The 16,401-nt window shown below is 45.1% G+C and overlaps 1 protein-coding gene and 1 pseudogene across 2 annotated transcripts in view; one reads left to right on the top strand and one right to left on the bottom strand.

The window, feature by feature from the left end:
* LOC144390332 (uncharacterized) overlaps positions 1-16,401 on the bottom strand; it is a 243,100-nt gene that overhangs the window by 5,867 nt on the left and 220,832 nt on the right. The window contains exons 3-10 of the mRNA XM_078096839.1: positions 6,860-6,973; positions 6,371-6,484; positions 5,584-5,662; positions 5,220-5,430; positions 3,262-5,065; positions 2,997-3,170; positions 1,194-1,367; positions 620-828 (exon numbers count right to left, since the gene is read on the bottom strand). Coding sequence (XP_077952965.1) covers positions 620-828; positions 1,194-1,367; positions 2,997-3,170; positions 3,262-5,065; positions 5,220-5,430; positions 5,584-5,662; positions 6,371-6,484; positions 6,860-6,973 — 2,879 coding nt within the window. The remainder of the gene's footprint in view (positions 1-619; positions 829-1,193; positions 1,368-2,996; positions 3,171-3,261; positions 5,066-5,219; positions 5,431-5,583; positions 5,663-6,370; positions 6,485-6,859; positions 6,974-16,401) is intronic.
* Positions 1-16,401, top strand: part of LOC120814248 (dual specificity calcium/calmodulin-dependent 3',5'-cyclic nucleotide phosphodiesterase 1A-like) — a 609,273-nt pseudogene that overhangs the window by 434,790 nt on the left and 158,082 nt on the right. The window lies entirely within an intron of this gene.

Raw genomic sequence — 16,401 nt, 5'->3', positions numbered from 1 at the left:
CCACCATCAGCTGTTGGTTCTTCACTGAGCGTCTGTGGCCGACTGTCACCTGTAGCTTCAACAAGTCCACTCTTATCATCCAGGGAACCGTCTCTCAGTGCAAAGCACCAAAAGCAGGTGAAGCTGAACTCCTTTAAAACACCAAACGTTCCTCCTGTGATGATCCATCAAGACGCTTTGAACAGATTGTTTCTCTGACTGTTTGTCTCTTAATAATAATGTCTGGACTAAAGGACAAACACACACTGGAGGCAGATGACCAGCATCTAAACATCCAAGTGTTGTTTGAGTTGTTAAGAGCCCACAAACCTGCAGCGTGACCACGTTGACTCATATCAACCCACCATGATGCCGTCAACGTGTCAGGAGACACTGTCCTCTCTTATAACGTGGAGACAAGACAAAGCTCCAGAGAAACAAGCCTTTCATCACCTTCCTCCCTGTTCAGGCTCATCCTGGCTACTGTTCCTCACTACTTCTGTCTGTGTTGATGGTCTCATGTGGGACACAAACAGTTTGATGAGTCTCTGGTAGTTTGAGGTCAGCTTGGTGTGTCAGGGTCTTATTAACCAGGCTGACAGTGGGACAGAGAAAAGGTTTCCAGCTCTACCTCTTCTACCAGACTGGTGGTCTGTGGCTGCAGCCTCTTCATACCTGAGAGTCTCCAGTCTCCAGTGAGGATCCTCCAGTCCAGCAGACAGGAGCTTCACTCCTGAGTCTCCTGGATGATTGTAGCTCAGGTCCAGCTCTCTCAGATGGGAGGGGTTGGAGCTCAGAGCTGAGGCCAGAGAAGCACAGCCTTCCTCTGTGATCAGACAGCCTGACAGCCTGCAGACACACAGAATAAGACACATGTCACATGATCTGAGGGAGCTGTGAGGACAGAAATGTCATTGCAGTACAGAGATACTATCAGGTACAGAGGGGTCACATTAACATGGTTACTGACTGGTTTCCAGTCACAACTAAACACCCACTATAGTACATCAACAACCTGATAACATTACTACTAACTCTATCATGTCAAATATTTACATTACATTGAAAATAAACACATTATTACACATACTATGGAAATAGTTGGAAAATACATATTTGATTTAAATCATGGAAGCAGAAAGAATCTTTTTAAGGTCAGAAATGTACCATGGATGTAAATAAAGACACCAAGTGGACTTTAATTGAATCTTGACCTGAGAGTCTCCAGTTCACAGTGTGGACTATTCAGTCCAGCAGAAAGCAGCTTCACTCCTGAATCCTGCAGGTGGTTGTTACTCAGATCCAGCTCTCTCAGACTAGAGGACTGGGAGCTGAGAACTGAGGACAGAGCATCACAGCTTCTCTCTGAGAGGTTACAGACACTCAGTCTGAAGAGACAACAATCAACAAGAAAAATAACATTGATGTTAAAATGAAATCCTATTTCATATAAAATCAGTTAAGTGTTTATACAAGTACTAGTGTAGACTACACTACTAAAAAAGGAAAGTGATTAAAAAGGATCTTTATTTCCTAATTTAATGTCAGTTACCATCTACACCTTAAATGAGCAACCATCAAACTCCAAGCAGATTGTCACTGAAGCGCCAGAAATCCAAGTTTCAGTCTCTTTTACACCTCTGCTTTTCCCATTTTCCTCAATGAACCATATTAAAATAACATCACACAGCATGAATAAGAGGATTAATAGGACGACCCTGTGATGATTTATCGTGAGCCAACATTGTGTTTTAATTCCCTCCGTATCAAATGTGTTGGTTCCACAAGGATCCGATGATGTGATGGAAACATAAACAGATTTAGTTAGTCTCTTCGATTAGATTAGATTAGATCTTCTGGCTCCATAGATAAGGTTCATCTTCTGGTGAAAAAAAGGTTTTTATAAGGTCTGAAATCTTGATGAACAATGATGATGTTCATGCTGTGGAGTAGATAGTTTAAGTCAGTGATTCCCAAAGTGTGGGTTGCGGCCCCCTGGTGGGCCACGAGAGGTCATTTACAGTAAATAAAACGTTTTTAATTTTCAATTTTGAAAAGTTTTAAATAGATAATATTTCAAATCATAAAAATATTTATGATGTGGCACATTAGTTATGTGAAACATTAGTTGATGAAGCACAAACAATTTAAATGGACAGATTAATAAAACAATAAGGCTCTCGCTCGAAACGGCTGCTCTTGTCCGCCTGTCGTTGGTCAACAAACGGGGCGCCATCTTGTGGTATTAAAGTCAATATACCGCATTGTCCGCACTCGAAGGCGCACTTAAAAGGCTTTAATTTCCTCACAAAACGACAGTGCCTTATAATCCGGAGCGCCTTATATATATGGATCAATTGGTTAATCAGTTGATCCATACTGGTTGTACACGGCGCTCAAGGCGCTCTGCCAAACACGCCAAAGCTCGTCTACGACGGCGAGATGCTGAGCGGCGCTCAAGCGCGTGAGATATGGAGCTGCTTTCAGGGATCGCTCCAGCCAATCCAAAGACGGGGTTTGTAACCAATCAGGTGTAGAGACCACGGTGACTGGCTCCGCCCCCTTACTGTCAGAAAGAACAACAGCGAGCGCGTAGAAAACTTCTTCGAGCGCGAGCAGAGACTAACCTCGCGAGCGAGGAAGTTCGCGCTCCGCGAGGGAGCAAATATCTCGCGCGAGACAGACTTTTGTTAGATTTACGCGAGCGCATCAACCTGATTTGCGCTCTCGAATTTTGTGTCAATCAGTGATTTGCCGCCATAAACTGCAGTATCTTATGCGCCTTATTGTGCGGAAAACACGGCACATGAGCTCCGGAGAAAATGGTATACAAAACATACATTGTCGGTTAATACATTTTAATCGGTTAAATTATTATGGTCATTTAATCATTATGTATTGATCAGAGTTGTAATAAACGTTTAGGTGGGCCGCAAAAGATTTTCAAATTGGGTCACGGCATTCTGGAGGTTAGGAAACGCTGGTTTAAGACATTCTTTAAACTAACTTAATCTGACCTGAGAGTCTCCAGTTCACAGTGTGGACTCTTTATTCCAGCAGACAGCAGCTTCACTCCTGAATCCTGCAGGTGGTTGTTACTCAGATCCAGCTCTCTCAGACTAGAGGACTGGGAGCTGAGAACTGAGGACAGAGCATCACAGCTTCTCTCTGAGAGGTTACAACTACTCAGTCTGAAGAGAGGGATGAAGAAGAAGCAGTAAGTATTACAGATGGCAGCATATTTAAGTTCTGATGTATGAATCTAACTCTCTCTGTACTTACAGAACTTTGTTGGAGGCTTTGACCACTGGCAGCAGCCTCAGAAGAGCCTCCTCTGAAGCAAAGTATTTCTTCAGGTCAAAGACCTCCAGATCTTCTTCTGATGACAGTAAGATGAAGACCAGAGCTGACCACTGAGCAGGAGACAGTTTCTTTTTGGAGAGACGTCCTGATCTAAGGGACTGTTGGATCTCCTCCACTAGAGAAACATCATTCAGTTCATTCAGACAGTGGAACAGATTGATGCTTTTCTCTGGAGACACATCCTCACTGATCTTCTCCTTGATGTACTGGACTGTCTCCTGATTGGTCTGTGAGTGACTTCCTGTCTGTGTCAGCAGACCTCGTAGGAGAGTCTGATTGGTCTCCAGGGAAAGACCCAGGAGGAAGCGGAGGAACAAGTCCAGGTGTCCATTAGGACTCTGTAAGGCCTTGTCCACAGCACTCTGGTAGAGACGCTTTGGGTCAGGATTGGGTTTAAAGCGTTTAGACCGCTGGGACGTTGTTTGTTCTTCTGACAGCAGATTGACACCAGAGCTGAAGAAGGTCAGATGGACATGAAGAGCAGCCAGAAACTCCTGAACACTCAGATGGACGAAGCAGAACACCATGTCCTGGTACAGTCCTCTCTCCTCTCTGAAGATCTGAGTGAACACTCCTGAGTACACTGAGGCTGCTCTGATATCGATGCCACACTCTGTCAGGTCGGATTCATAGAAGATCAGGTTGCCTTTCTGCAGCTGATCAAAGGCCAGTTTTCGCAGAGACTCGATCATCTTCCTGCTCTCTGGACTCCAGTGTGGATCCGTCTCAGCTCCTCCATCGTACTTGACCTTCTTCACTTTGGACTGAACCACCAGGAAGTGGATGTACATCTCAGTCAGGGTCTTGGGCAGCTCTCCTCCCTCTCTGGTCTTCAACACCTCCTCCAGAACTGTAGCAGTGATCCAGCAGAAGACTGGGATGTGGCACATGATGTGGAGGCTTCGTGAGGTCTTGATGTGAGAGATGATCCTGCTGGCCTGCTCCTCATCTCTGAACGTCTTCCTGAAGTACTCCTCCTTCTGGGGGTCGGTGAACCCTCTGACCTCTGTCACCATGCCAACACACTCAGGAGGGATCTGATTGGCTGCTGCAGGTCGTGTGGTTATCCAGAGGCGAGCAGAGGGAAGCAGCTTCCCCCTGATGAGGTTTGTGAGGAGCACATCCACTGAGGCCAACTCTGTGACATCAGTCAGGATCTCATTGTTGTGGAAGTCCAGAGGAAGTCGACACTCATCCAGACCGTCAAAGATGAACACAACCTGGAACTCCTCAAACCTGCAGATTGCTGCTGCTCTGGTTTCACTGAAGAAGTGATGAACAAGTCCCACCAAGCTGAACTTCTTCTCTCTCAGCACATTCAGCTCTCTGAAGGTGAATGGAAATGTGAACTGTATGTCCTGGTGGTCTTTGTCTTCAGCCCAGTCCAGAGTGAACTTCTGTGTTAAGACTGTTTTCCCAATGCCAGCCACTCCCTTAGTCATCACTGTTCTGATTGGTTCCTCTCCTCCAGCTGAGGCTTTGAGGAGGTCTTCTTGTCTGATGGTTGTTTCTGGTCTGGCTGGTCTTCTGGATGCTGTTTCAATCTGTCTGACCTCATGTTCTTCATTGACCTCTGCAGTCCCTCCCTGTGTGATGTAGAGCTCTGTGTAGATCTCATTCAGTAGGGTTGGGTTTCCTGCTTTAGCGATCCCCTCAAACACACACTGGAACTTCTTCTTGAGGTTGGATTTGAGTTCACGCTGACAATCTGCAGGAAGAAGTCCTGAATAAAGACAACAAAGAAGATCAATGAGTCAAAGAACAGATTTAAACATGTCTTTCCTCAGAATGACTATTAATATATTCTGTCCATCTCCGGAGACATGAGTGAAGGTCTCATTTTTCAGCATGGTAAGTCTGTAGAGAAATCCTCTTACTGCTCTGCAGACGCTCAGCCAGCTCCTCCTGCTTCATTCTCCTCAGGAAGTGCACTGAGATCTTGACAAAGGCCTCTCTGCTCCTCCTCTGCTCTTCATCCAGCTCCTCCTCATCCTCTTTCTCTAAGCATTCTAGGTAATCTGAACTCACAACCTTCTGGATCTTCTTCAGCTCGTTCTTCACAAAAGTGAGGATGTTCTCCTCCAGCAGCTGGAACAGAACATTCTATGAATGACACCAACTAGAACATGGAAGCCACCATCAGGTCCATGTTGGACAGACGGACAATCCACTGGTCTACAAAGTGAAGCATGGAGATGATGGTGAACTGAGAGATGTTAAAGTAGTTGTACATGTACACACCATGAAGATGGAGTCCAGGTGTTTTTGATGCTGCTGGGCAGACGGACCTGTGGGAACCTCTGAGCTCTCCTGGTCCTCTCTGTGGAGGAACATGAACCATCAGCTCACATGGTATTTGGACCATCAACACCAATACAACATCAGTTAAAGATATTGGCTTCTGTCATGATGGATCATGATGAAAACCAGATGCTGAAGACTGTCGATGATGACGGACAGTTTATTAGTTGAGTGACAGCGACAGTTAGTCATCAGTTTCATCTGGTTTTAGTTCTTACTGTGGGTCATAAAAACAACGTCTGCAGACCTCTGCATCTGGTACAAAGTCCTATGGAACTACTCCAAACCTCTTTAGTCCGTCCCCTGACCTCTAGAAGTCTCCTTAGATCTTCTGAAACTAGTCTTTGGACCTTTTCACAGAGTCTACTGACGATACTTTGTCCAAACCTCTGCATGGAGTCCAGAGACCACGTCAGCTGGTCCACAGAGCACTGAGTTTATTCTAATCACATGTTCAGTCCTAGTCATCTGTCTCCAGAAACCTGCAGCTGTCTCCAGATGTGACCTCTGCTGATCCTGATGTGGAGGAACTAGCTCACATTGTGTTTACATCTGAGGATGTTTACAGTTAATGATTCACACTTAAACACACACAACCCAGTTAGATGAAGATAATGAGTTCTGTCATGATGGATCGTCATGGAAACAACACGTTAAACACTGAAAAAACATCTATGTAATTCAAAACTGAGGATCAGAACAGTTCTTCATCTGTTTAAGAACTTACTCTGGGTCATAAGAACGACGTCCATCTTTGAAGTGAATCCATCGATCATTAGACCGATCACTCTTCATGGACAAACATCTGGGTTCAGGGGACTTTTCTCTCTGCTGATGTGAACTGAAAGAAACACTGAGATTACATCATCACATCATCATCTAATCATGAAGCATCAGCTCACATGGTGTCCGTCCTCACAGAGACCAAAACAAGGTAAAGGTCCATGACGTGTATTCTGGATGTGGACCACATGACTCCCTGTAGTGGTTTAGGTCTACTGGTCCTGCTGGTCCCACTGACAATCAACAGCTAAGTCTTTCAGCTCACTGTTTTCTTCACCAGTCAGTTTGGTTTAGTCCCAACAGGTCTCACCAAGTCCTCCATGGAGCTCTCCCTCCCTCACTGGACACTGCTGAAGGGCCCTGGAGCAAGAAACCCAGAACCTCCACCAGAGAGTCTGGTAGAAACACCTCATCATCAGCCTGAGACCCTCACCTTGCATCAACAGAGGGACCAACATCTTTGAATTCTACAGGAAGATTCATAGACCGGTTACTCTTCATGGACACACAGCTGGGTCCAGGTCCAGGTCCTGGTCTCTGATGGGTCCTGGTCACACACATAGAAGCAGAGACAGTGAGTCAGAGACGTTGGGACATGGAGACGAGTGGAGGACAGTTGGAGATGGTCCTCTCACCTCTGAGCTTTGGTCTGGCTGTCATGTTCCCCACACAGAGGGGCTTCAGAGGGAGGGACTCCGTCCTCTGGGTCCTCAGCCTGATTCATAGCAGAGTCCACACCTTCACACCTTCACACAAACCTGCTGGGAGAGCTCACACGTTATTATCTTCATCAGGACAAACACACAGAGCTCATTCACCTCAACACTAAAACTCTCATGGGACACTTTGTGTTGTTGTCTTGAGACAACGTGTCAAGAGACGTCATTTTAAATTCTCATCCTATAAATGTCGTGTTTCTTTTAAGCGCTTTCCTTTGGCAGGAGGCAGCGGTCCATCAGGACGTTATTTATGTTAAATCACTATATAGGCCACTAAAACTCAGCATGCAGGATGACAACACGAGATATGTATAGTTTTATTATAACAATATTATAAGTAAGTATAGGTGGAAGGGAACCAAAAGTGTGGTGCAAAGATCAGTCCTGTAAAACCAAACAAAAGGTTGTTTATACTCAAACCATACAACATATTTTATATTAGTAATATTTCTATTATAGACCTTGTATATATATATATACGGTCACACAGAGTTTAACAACGTCTCACTGAGCAGCTATTAAACCAGGAAGTGTGAATGTGTGAATATATTTCCAACTTTAGCGAAGTGTAAACGTCGTACGTTCGATACCCGCTCACTCCTCTCTCATAACAAACAGGGACGTCCGACTTTTAGCGGAGTCTAAATTATCTTCCGTATTTCCGAGTCCGAAATAAATCGAACTTCTAGGGAGATAAAATACGTTCCGGGTGGTATTTATTACGTAGTTGTCGTGATTAGTAACGATTGAAAAGTTCTTCTCTCTTTATTGAACCAGTATTGGCAATTTCTCAACGAGGAGAGACGCTGCAGAATCGGCGGCGGCTTTGCGCATGCGCGCGTTGATTTCAGCCTGCACGTGACGTGTGTCTCCTCTGACTGCAGCTGGACTGCTGCGAGCCGCCAGGTTCCTGCTTCAGTGACGTCACGCCACGTCAGACACCACAGAAGTCTCCAATAAAACCAGATAAGGTCGCTGGTCGCTTTTGACCAGAAGTCGCCAACAGGGTTTATAAAGTCAATGTACCAAACAACGAAGGAGCCTGCGCATGCGCACATCTCAAGACACAATTTCGACTTTCTAACTCTTTTTAGTGGCGGAAATGGACTTCCATAAAAATCACCGTAACTAGCAGAAAGAAACCTGTCAGCGGACCTGACAAGCGCCGCTTCAAGCCTTTGCGCATTAACTCTGCGCAGACATGATCCCCTTGAGTATCGCGACGTGCTAGTTTAGCCGCTACAGCAACAACTAGCCAGTAACCGCAGATTCCATTTCAACAATAAAGATACAAACTTCTCAGTATTAAATGAATTCACGTTTCAACTGCTCTATGCGGTGTTTACTCAGGTCGGTGATGTTTTAACGTGTGTAGTGGAATAAATAAAACATATTCCGGTGGTGGCTGTGTGGCAACGAACAACACTCTGAACGGCGGCCGCCATTTTGTTATGCGCACACGCCGTCTGCGCATACATGCCGCTTCCCACGTGATCCCGTTTTTCCTCCAGCAGGAAAAGTAGAAGGCAAAAATGCCACCTAAGAAAAAGATGAAACCTCTCGCTGACCAGAAGACTATTGCATCTGTATGTTCTGCTCCATGTGCCTCTGCACCCTCCCTGACTTTGATCCGCCTCCCGACAGTTCTGCTTAGTATTAAAATATAAACACGCACACTTAAGCCTAGTTTATGCTTCTGCGTTTCAGTTTGTTGTCTGTTCAAGTTTAGACTTCTGGAGAAAGACAAACTTCCTTTTACCTTTTTAAACTCTGTTAAAATGCTCATCCTATAAATGTAGTGTTTTACAAGATGAATGTTATCACTCTTCTTCCAGCAGATGGAGCTGTGCTGTTTCTCCTCGTCAGAGTCCAGAAGTCAGTAAAACACAGACCAGTAAGGTGACCTGTAGCTGTCCTGATGGAAACACTGTGGTTACCATGGTAACATGGGGAAGCTTTCTCCTGATGGGATGCTTCACTTCACCATGTGATCAGTGAGTAAAAGGTCGACTACAACCTGCTGATCAATGAGAGAAAAACTGAAGACTAAAGAAAACAAACACAGTCAAACACTAAAAAGTGACCAAATGTGTTTAAAGCAGATGAAGAAATGAACATGAAGCTTTGTGGACTTAAAGGACTGAAGCAGCAGGTGAGACAAACAGCGTCTCTCAGGTGTGTTTCAGGAACAAAGGCCCAGGTGAGCTCTGTGGTCCCTGCTGGGTCCTAGTGCCCCTCCGTCTGCTACCTTCCCCTCCTCATCAGTAACAGTCCTCACAGACCCCAGATCAGACTGAGCTCCTCTTCTTCATCACAGCGTCATCATTCAGACTAACAGCAGCTACTCTCTGCCTGCTCACACAGGCGCCATCTTGTTTCCCAGCTTTAAACAATCACACCTTCACGACCATCAATGATGTCATTCAACCAATCACAGCTGCACTTACTGAGCTCGTAGACATGAACTTCCTCAGTGAGCAGCTCTCTTCTGTCCTCAGCAGGTCCGTGTAGAAAAGGAGCTTCGTGCTTCACTTCAGCTTCCACCAGACAGAGTGAAGTGTTGCAGCTTGTTAGAGCTTGTTGTCCTTCATCAGAGAGGGTGTGTCCTCACGTCACCATCAAAGTATGCAGTCTGACTGCTTGACTCAGTCTGAGCTGTTTTAACAGGGTCAAAGGTCTTCCCCTTCAGGGACTCGCGGTGCGTGCTGTACTCTGTAATCACACCCTAGGAAGTAAAATGTAAATATGTGTTCACAGTAAAATAACACAACTCTTCCCAGACATTTATCGCTGTTGAATTAAATCTGACTTTACTTTTGAAACACAACAATATCTGCAACAAAAGTCGCGATGTTAGCCTCGTTGTCGAGACTTAAAAGAGCCCGACTGTTCCCCCCAAAAGTGCTTCTAGGAGCCCAAGAGGTGAGGAGCGCTTGGTTTTGTCGCTGCCTTCGGGTCAGCAGAGGGTCAAAAAGTGAAGACCCCCGCAGAACATTTTTCAGTCAGATGTGTCTGAAAGTTCAGTGTCGTCTCCTGTGAGGCTCCAGACAGGGTTTCTAAAAACTGTAAAGCAAGAATGACTTCAACCAAGACGACAGGAAACTTTCCCATTAAAGAGAAGGTTATCGTGGGGGGGTAGAGAAGGTGCTGGGAAGCACAAGGTTGGTGGTTCGAGTCCTGACTGCCTCATGTTCTATGTCGAACATGTTCCTGAGCAAGACACATAACCTCTAATTGTTCCCTGGGCAAAATGTTAAAAGCCATGGGTTAAAAATGTATCGTAAGGCGCTTTGGATAAAAGCGTCAGCTAAATGACCTGTAATGTAAAAGATCGCAATGCCCAAATCAGAATTCAGAGACAATAAAAGAAGCCTTTATTAGTAAGGCTTTTACTGTTGAGCGCAGCAGGTTGCTAGGCAACGGGAGCGGTGGAGGTACAGCTGATGACGCAGGCAGGAAGTCCCCCGTAGGACACTCTGTCCCCTTTCAGAGACCGCTGGGTTCAGCCTATGCGGCTGTTGAAGGACCAGCCCAGGTGGACCAGAAGGCTGGAGCCTACGATCCTTTTAACAATAACCAAGAAACCAACAGATATCTTACAAAGAGGTATTCTTCACTTTATATGCAATTTTGTACAAAAGTCCAACAAATCATTAAATACACTAAGGGTTTTAAAAATAAACTTTACAGTAAAAGATCCTTTCTGATGCCGACTCTGATTCTGTGCATCATCAGTTGTGGCTAAAAGTCGGATGATCTAATTTACTAAAGTGGAGGTCTTTTTTTTTTACCATGATCCATATCTTTAGAGTGTCCACTCACTGTGACAATAGTGATATATTAATATTATTCTGGGTAATGTAAAGTCTGTTGATGTGGTTTCAGAACACACACATATCCTGCCTGCTTCTAAAAACCACAGTAAAGTTACTCTGAGGATCCTCTCAGAGACCAACATGAGATGTTTAAATGTTTGTGCGATCTTCTTGTAGCTCTAGCTGGTGCACCGATCTTTCTCTCCTCTTCATGTAGCCCTTCTCCTTTGACCGTATGACATGTACTTGCAGCATTTTCTGTAGTGATTGAATTTCCTGCAGATGTGGCACTGCTGCCAGAAAGCAGGACATTTGTGGCGTGGCTGCCTCCACAGTTTGTAATGGATTTTGCATCACGTTGGCCTGCTTGAGGTTCAAGTCTCGACCTGTTGTGCCAACCACGGGAGTTTGGCTGAATTGCTCAACAGCGGCAGCTGTTTGGGGCTGGACTAGAGCCTTGTTACTCTCCTCAGGCATTTCATATATGCAGAGATTGTAGTAGCTTTGTTCAGGGTTAATTCACTGCAGCAAAGCCTTTCTCATACAGTCATTTCTGATACCACACTATTCTGTCACAAATCAGTTCATCTGTCAGATCTCCAAAGTGACAACTTTTAGCTGTGATCCTCACGTCACTGATGTAGGATTCAATAGTCTCGCCTTGCTTTTGATTTGGTGAGTGGACCTTGTGTCTCTACATAGTCTGGTTTTTGTGGAGTCCAGGTCGGTTCGCTCCACACGCCGTATCTGGTCGGCGCGTGTCCGCTGTGCCTCGTGCACGTTGTAAACACCGACCAGGATGAATGAAGCAAACTCACAGGGAGTAAAAGGGTTTACGGTTGATGTTGAAGGATTCCACATCAGGAGAACAGTGTTGTAGGATCACCGTTACGTTGCACCAGCTGCTGTTGCGTTGGAGAGAAAGATGCCCGACATCGAGGACACACGCTTGTGGAGTCGCACCAACGAGGCCGTGTTCCTCTCCTCACCGCGTGAGTAAAGGTGTAAAAGGAGTAAAGTGAATCCCCAGCAGCCTCCTCCTGCCTGATCCCACAACGTCCTAAAACCTCTCAACAGTTTCTACTGGGTGTCGCTGCCGACCTGGACTTTCTCGCCTGGAATCGCCTGTTCCTTTGAAAAGCAAAACAGAGTTAACAATTGTCATGCACATATATGTGAGAGAAAATGTTGAAGCGAATTGTCTCATTGTGAAATGATGCTTTCATTCAAACCGTATGCGATTCTTAAACTTGGTGGAGAGGAAATGCGACCTGTGGATGGATTTATTGGCTCCAACACGTCCCCAAGATACCAGTTGTTGTTTTAGGGAGTCCTGCTTACTCCCTCCTCGACCACGACTCGTCTTCACCTTTGACCTCTGTATCTCCTGCATCTGCTTTTTGTTTCTTCACAGAGAGCTAAACACTCCACAAAGTCCTCCTTTGTCCTGGCTCCCAAATGGTGGGAGGAGTTCCCTAATGATATCAGTTAGAATGAAGCCTGTAGAGCTAAACACACATATCTACCCACTATACCTGAAGTAATTAGCACGTGGATGACACTCATGAATGTTGCTTTCTCAAAAGAAAAATCCCTTCTGCTGCTTCTGTTCCCTCTTGTTTGAATTCACTTACTGCAAGTCGCTTTATATTAGAACATCTAGAAAAATGTGATGCATGTGATATAAAGAATGACTCTGCATATCTTTATCTGCCCCTACAGTATTTACCTACTGCTTTGTAAATTCTCAACCAGACTCGTTTCCAACGGGTTTGAGGAGCCATTCATTCCTGTCAAATCACAAACAGGGAACACAGATGTTGTCTTGATGTCCCGATCGATGTTCTCTGTGCGTTCTCACTTGTAGGTCTCATCCTCATGGTGTCATATGACGGTTCCATGTCTTCATCAACTAATTCATCAAGTTCTCTTTGTTATAGAGATATAAGTAATATATATATATAAGATATATAAGTAATAGATCCGCTCACGCCAGGATTACACACAAATACGCCCTCACATTTCTCCACCCGTACAGTTAATTCTTTCTCCTTTTGCCTTCAGGCTGTCTGCGCTGTCATGATATGTGATCATCTGTTAGAAAACTGTGCATTACTGTTCAACCTCTTTTTCCATCTTTACACTTCCACTTACCCTCTGTCATACTTTTAAACACTTTCTTTTCACTTCTTTGCTTACTTCTCTGTTCCTTTCCCATCAAAATAAACCATCTGATGGCCTCACTGAGGGCCTCCATCACTACAGTCACTTCATGCTGACCTTTGTAAAGTACCGTCCCAAGTTGTGTCAGTCATCATAGACTGAAAGCTACAGCTTTAAACAGTAGATCAGAATGTTAACCTCAAACCCGCTGATGTAAACAAAAGCTTCTCCAAACACTAAGTAAGGGCTCATAAAGCAACAATGAAGAGTGAGAGTCCGTTGATCCTGAACACAACCAGAAGATAATAAATTAAACCCCACTTCTTTCCCCGTCGGCCTGAGTGTTAATCTCCACTTTTATTGCTCTTCAGCCCAAAAGCAAAGTTCTGTTAGCTGCCAACACAAACTCAGCTCATGTTTAACTTATGATCAAGTACATTCATTCATTCATTCATAACAACACTGATAGATCACCAACCTCTCATGTTTAGCGTATACAAATGTATGTGTGTACTACTTGTTGTACCATTACAGGATGACCGTCTGTAACAAGTTTCCATATTTCATGTACTGCTGCTATCAATGTTCCTTTGATCAGACGTTTGCTTCCATCATCCAGATACTGTATCAAGTGTATCGTGCACTTTACACTCAATAGCAGCACTCAACAATTTACAGCCTATCTGAGTTTAGGAGGAGACTAAAGAACTACAAACATTAACACAAAAAACTGACACTATTATCACGACTGTCACCGTGGTTTGTATTTTTCTGTCTTGTCTTGTCTGTACCAAGTAGGCTGTGTGGCCCTGTGGACTGAAGCCCCGCCTACTTCCTGGTTTCGGTGGAGCTCTGTCAGGTTCACTCCAGCTCCACCCATTGGTCCACCCTGTCCCAGCGCACCCAATGGCTCGTCACCACCTCAGCCTTACCTCCAGCTCTTAAGGAGAGCCCACCAGTGGCTCGCATGGCCAGTTGACTCGTGTGCCTTCTGTGTATTTGTGTGAAGTGAACTACTGCGTTTTGGTCCTCGTGTGTTTTTACCACCACGGAGCTGACAAAAGGGGGGAGTTGGGGCAAGAGTTGATACTGATTCACCACACGTAGTTTCTGTGCCTGTTAGTTTCATAGGTGTAGTGGGTGCTGTGCTCTTTGTAAGCGCCTACTGTTTGTTTAAATGTATATTCGGGCATAGTCCTCCTTTTGGGGATCTCTTTTATTTACCTTGGTTTGTCTTTTTCACAGCACCCTCATCCACCCTCCTTTTGTTTGTTGTTACCTGCCTGTCCACCTCTGGTTCGCAATAAACAGTACATTTTACAAGCGACCAGGTTCTGCCCATATGTTTATGGTCCCCTCACTCCTAGACCACCCGGGGGTCGTAACACTATGTACAACAATTCTAATCACCTGCAGTCGTCTCCTGTCTCGCTGTCTTTGGTTTGCTGCTGCAGATATCTGAGGATGTCTATGAGGAGGACGTCCTCCAACAGCAGCTTCTCCTCCTTCGCCGTGGTTTGGATGGGTTCTCTGCACATGTGGTTTGATGGACAGGAGTCCTGATGTGATGGACAGCTCTTCTGTGGCCCCCTGGTGTTCATGTTCGCAGCTACCTGCTTCCTCTTCCTCTTCTATTTCCACCACCACGCCCTCGTGACCCTCATGTGACGATGTCATCTTTTGTTGTCTCCCTCAGGCTCATCTTCTCCATCGCTCACGACTTCCCCCGTTCCTCCTCTCAGATGGAACAGAGGTTCTTGTTCTGGATGCTGGGTTTCACAAAGGGACTGTTTGAAGTTCTCCTTTTCTCTGCATGTGGCGGGAAGGACCTGGCCTCTCCTGTGCAGCTGCTGTCATTTCTGGGTACAGCTGAGGGGGGGCATGGGTGTCTGCACTGAGAGGGGTGACATCTTGACCGGGCTCACAATCTGCTTCTTCTTCTTCTGCCAGTCCAACAGCAGGTTTGGGGGTGTTTGGGTGGACTGCCCTCCAGTAGGCGAGCAGCCGCTTGGTGCAGACACGTCTCTTCTTACTTATCTAAGCGGCCGGCTCCCACATAAGCCGTAGTGGCTTGGTTTCCTGCTGCTACAGTCTCCCTCCACACCTTGCGCCTGTCTTCACCCACAGGTGGTGACCTGGTTGGGAACCACCCATTCTTCTGCCATCTTCTCAAGCATCTCTTCATCCTCCTCCACTCCCTTTCTCTTTCTTTGGGCTCCATCTGATCTTCATCTGCTCTCTGGTCCTTGTAAAAGTAACCATGATGCAACCTGGTGTATCTAAAGAACCCTGAGCTGTCCCTTTTGTCCCAGGAGCTATTGTGTCACTGACTATGAGGAGACAAATGATGTAAAGTCTAAACTAATGAAACCTACAAAACATGTTGAATCAGATCGACAACTGAAATCAGCAATGCAAAGTAAACTACTGGATCTGAAAGTGAGACAGTCAATGAAAAGGCTGAGTCAAAGTAATAACTACAATACAGGTCAAAACTCTATCAATACAGGTCAAATTATCCAAAAAAATCTCAAACTGCTCCAAGAAAATCAAACCAGTTATGACTTGAGCAAATTTAAAATAAAAGTCCAACTCAATGAAACCTGAGATTAAACTTATACAATACGGCATAAACACTTCCACAGGAGAGAGAAGAGGAAACCCCAAAAACCCATCATCTTAAGGTAAAATCCCTACAGTCATAATTAAATTCAAACTAAAAAGCCAATTAAGAAAGTAAAAGTAATGTGGTGAAATGGTTTCCTATTCTACCAGCAACGCCACTTGGGATTGGCCCAAGACCTTTTAAAGCACACTGGTTCGTTCCACTCAACCGGCAAGGACTCGTGGTTCCCAGTTTACAAAAACATTTTTATTCTATAAATATACATTACCGTAAAATCTAACATCACAAAATAAGAAAAGAAAACTAATTGCTAAGGCCTAATGGTGAGAAGCGCCGGTGAAGGGGAAGGAAAATGAATAGAACAAACTTAGAGAAAACCAAACCAGAGTTCACCCAGTGATCGCACAAACATCCAATGGGACACGACACACGAGGAAGACCACCACAACCCGCACCACCGGCGCCCCCACCAGCCTACAGCCGCTAGGAAGGATGACAAAAAAAGGTTACAAGAGGATTAAACCAAAAATGTACAACACAAAACAGAAAAAGAAAATAATTCACATAAAAATCATCCTAATCAAACAATTTGAATCAAAGGGTCACTGCTGCACCTAGTTTTTGTTTTCTGTCACGCAGTAAGAAAGCGGAT

The sequence above is a fragment of the Gasterosteus aculeatus genome, chromosome 21 (assembly GCF_964276395.1).
Source record: "Gasterosteus aculeatus chromosome 21, fGasAcu3.hap1.1, whole genome shotgun sequence".
In the NCBI taxonomy this organism is placed as follows: Eukaryota; Metazoa; Chordata; class Actinopteri; order Perciformes; family Gasterosteidae; genus Gasterosteus; species Gasterosteus aculeatus.
This window is presented reverse-complemented; position numbering and strand designations above follow the sequence as displayed.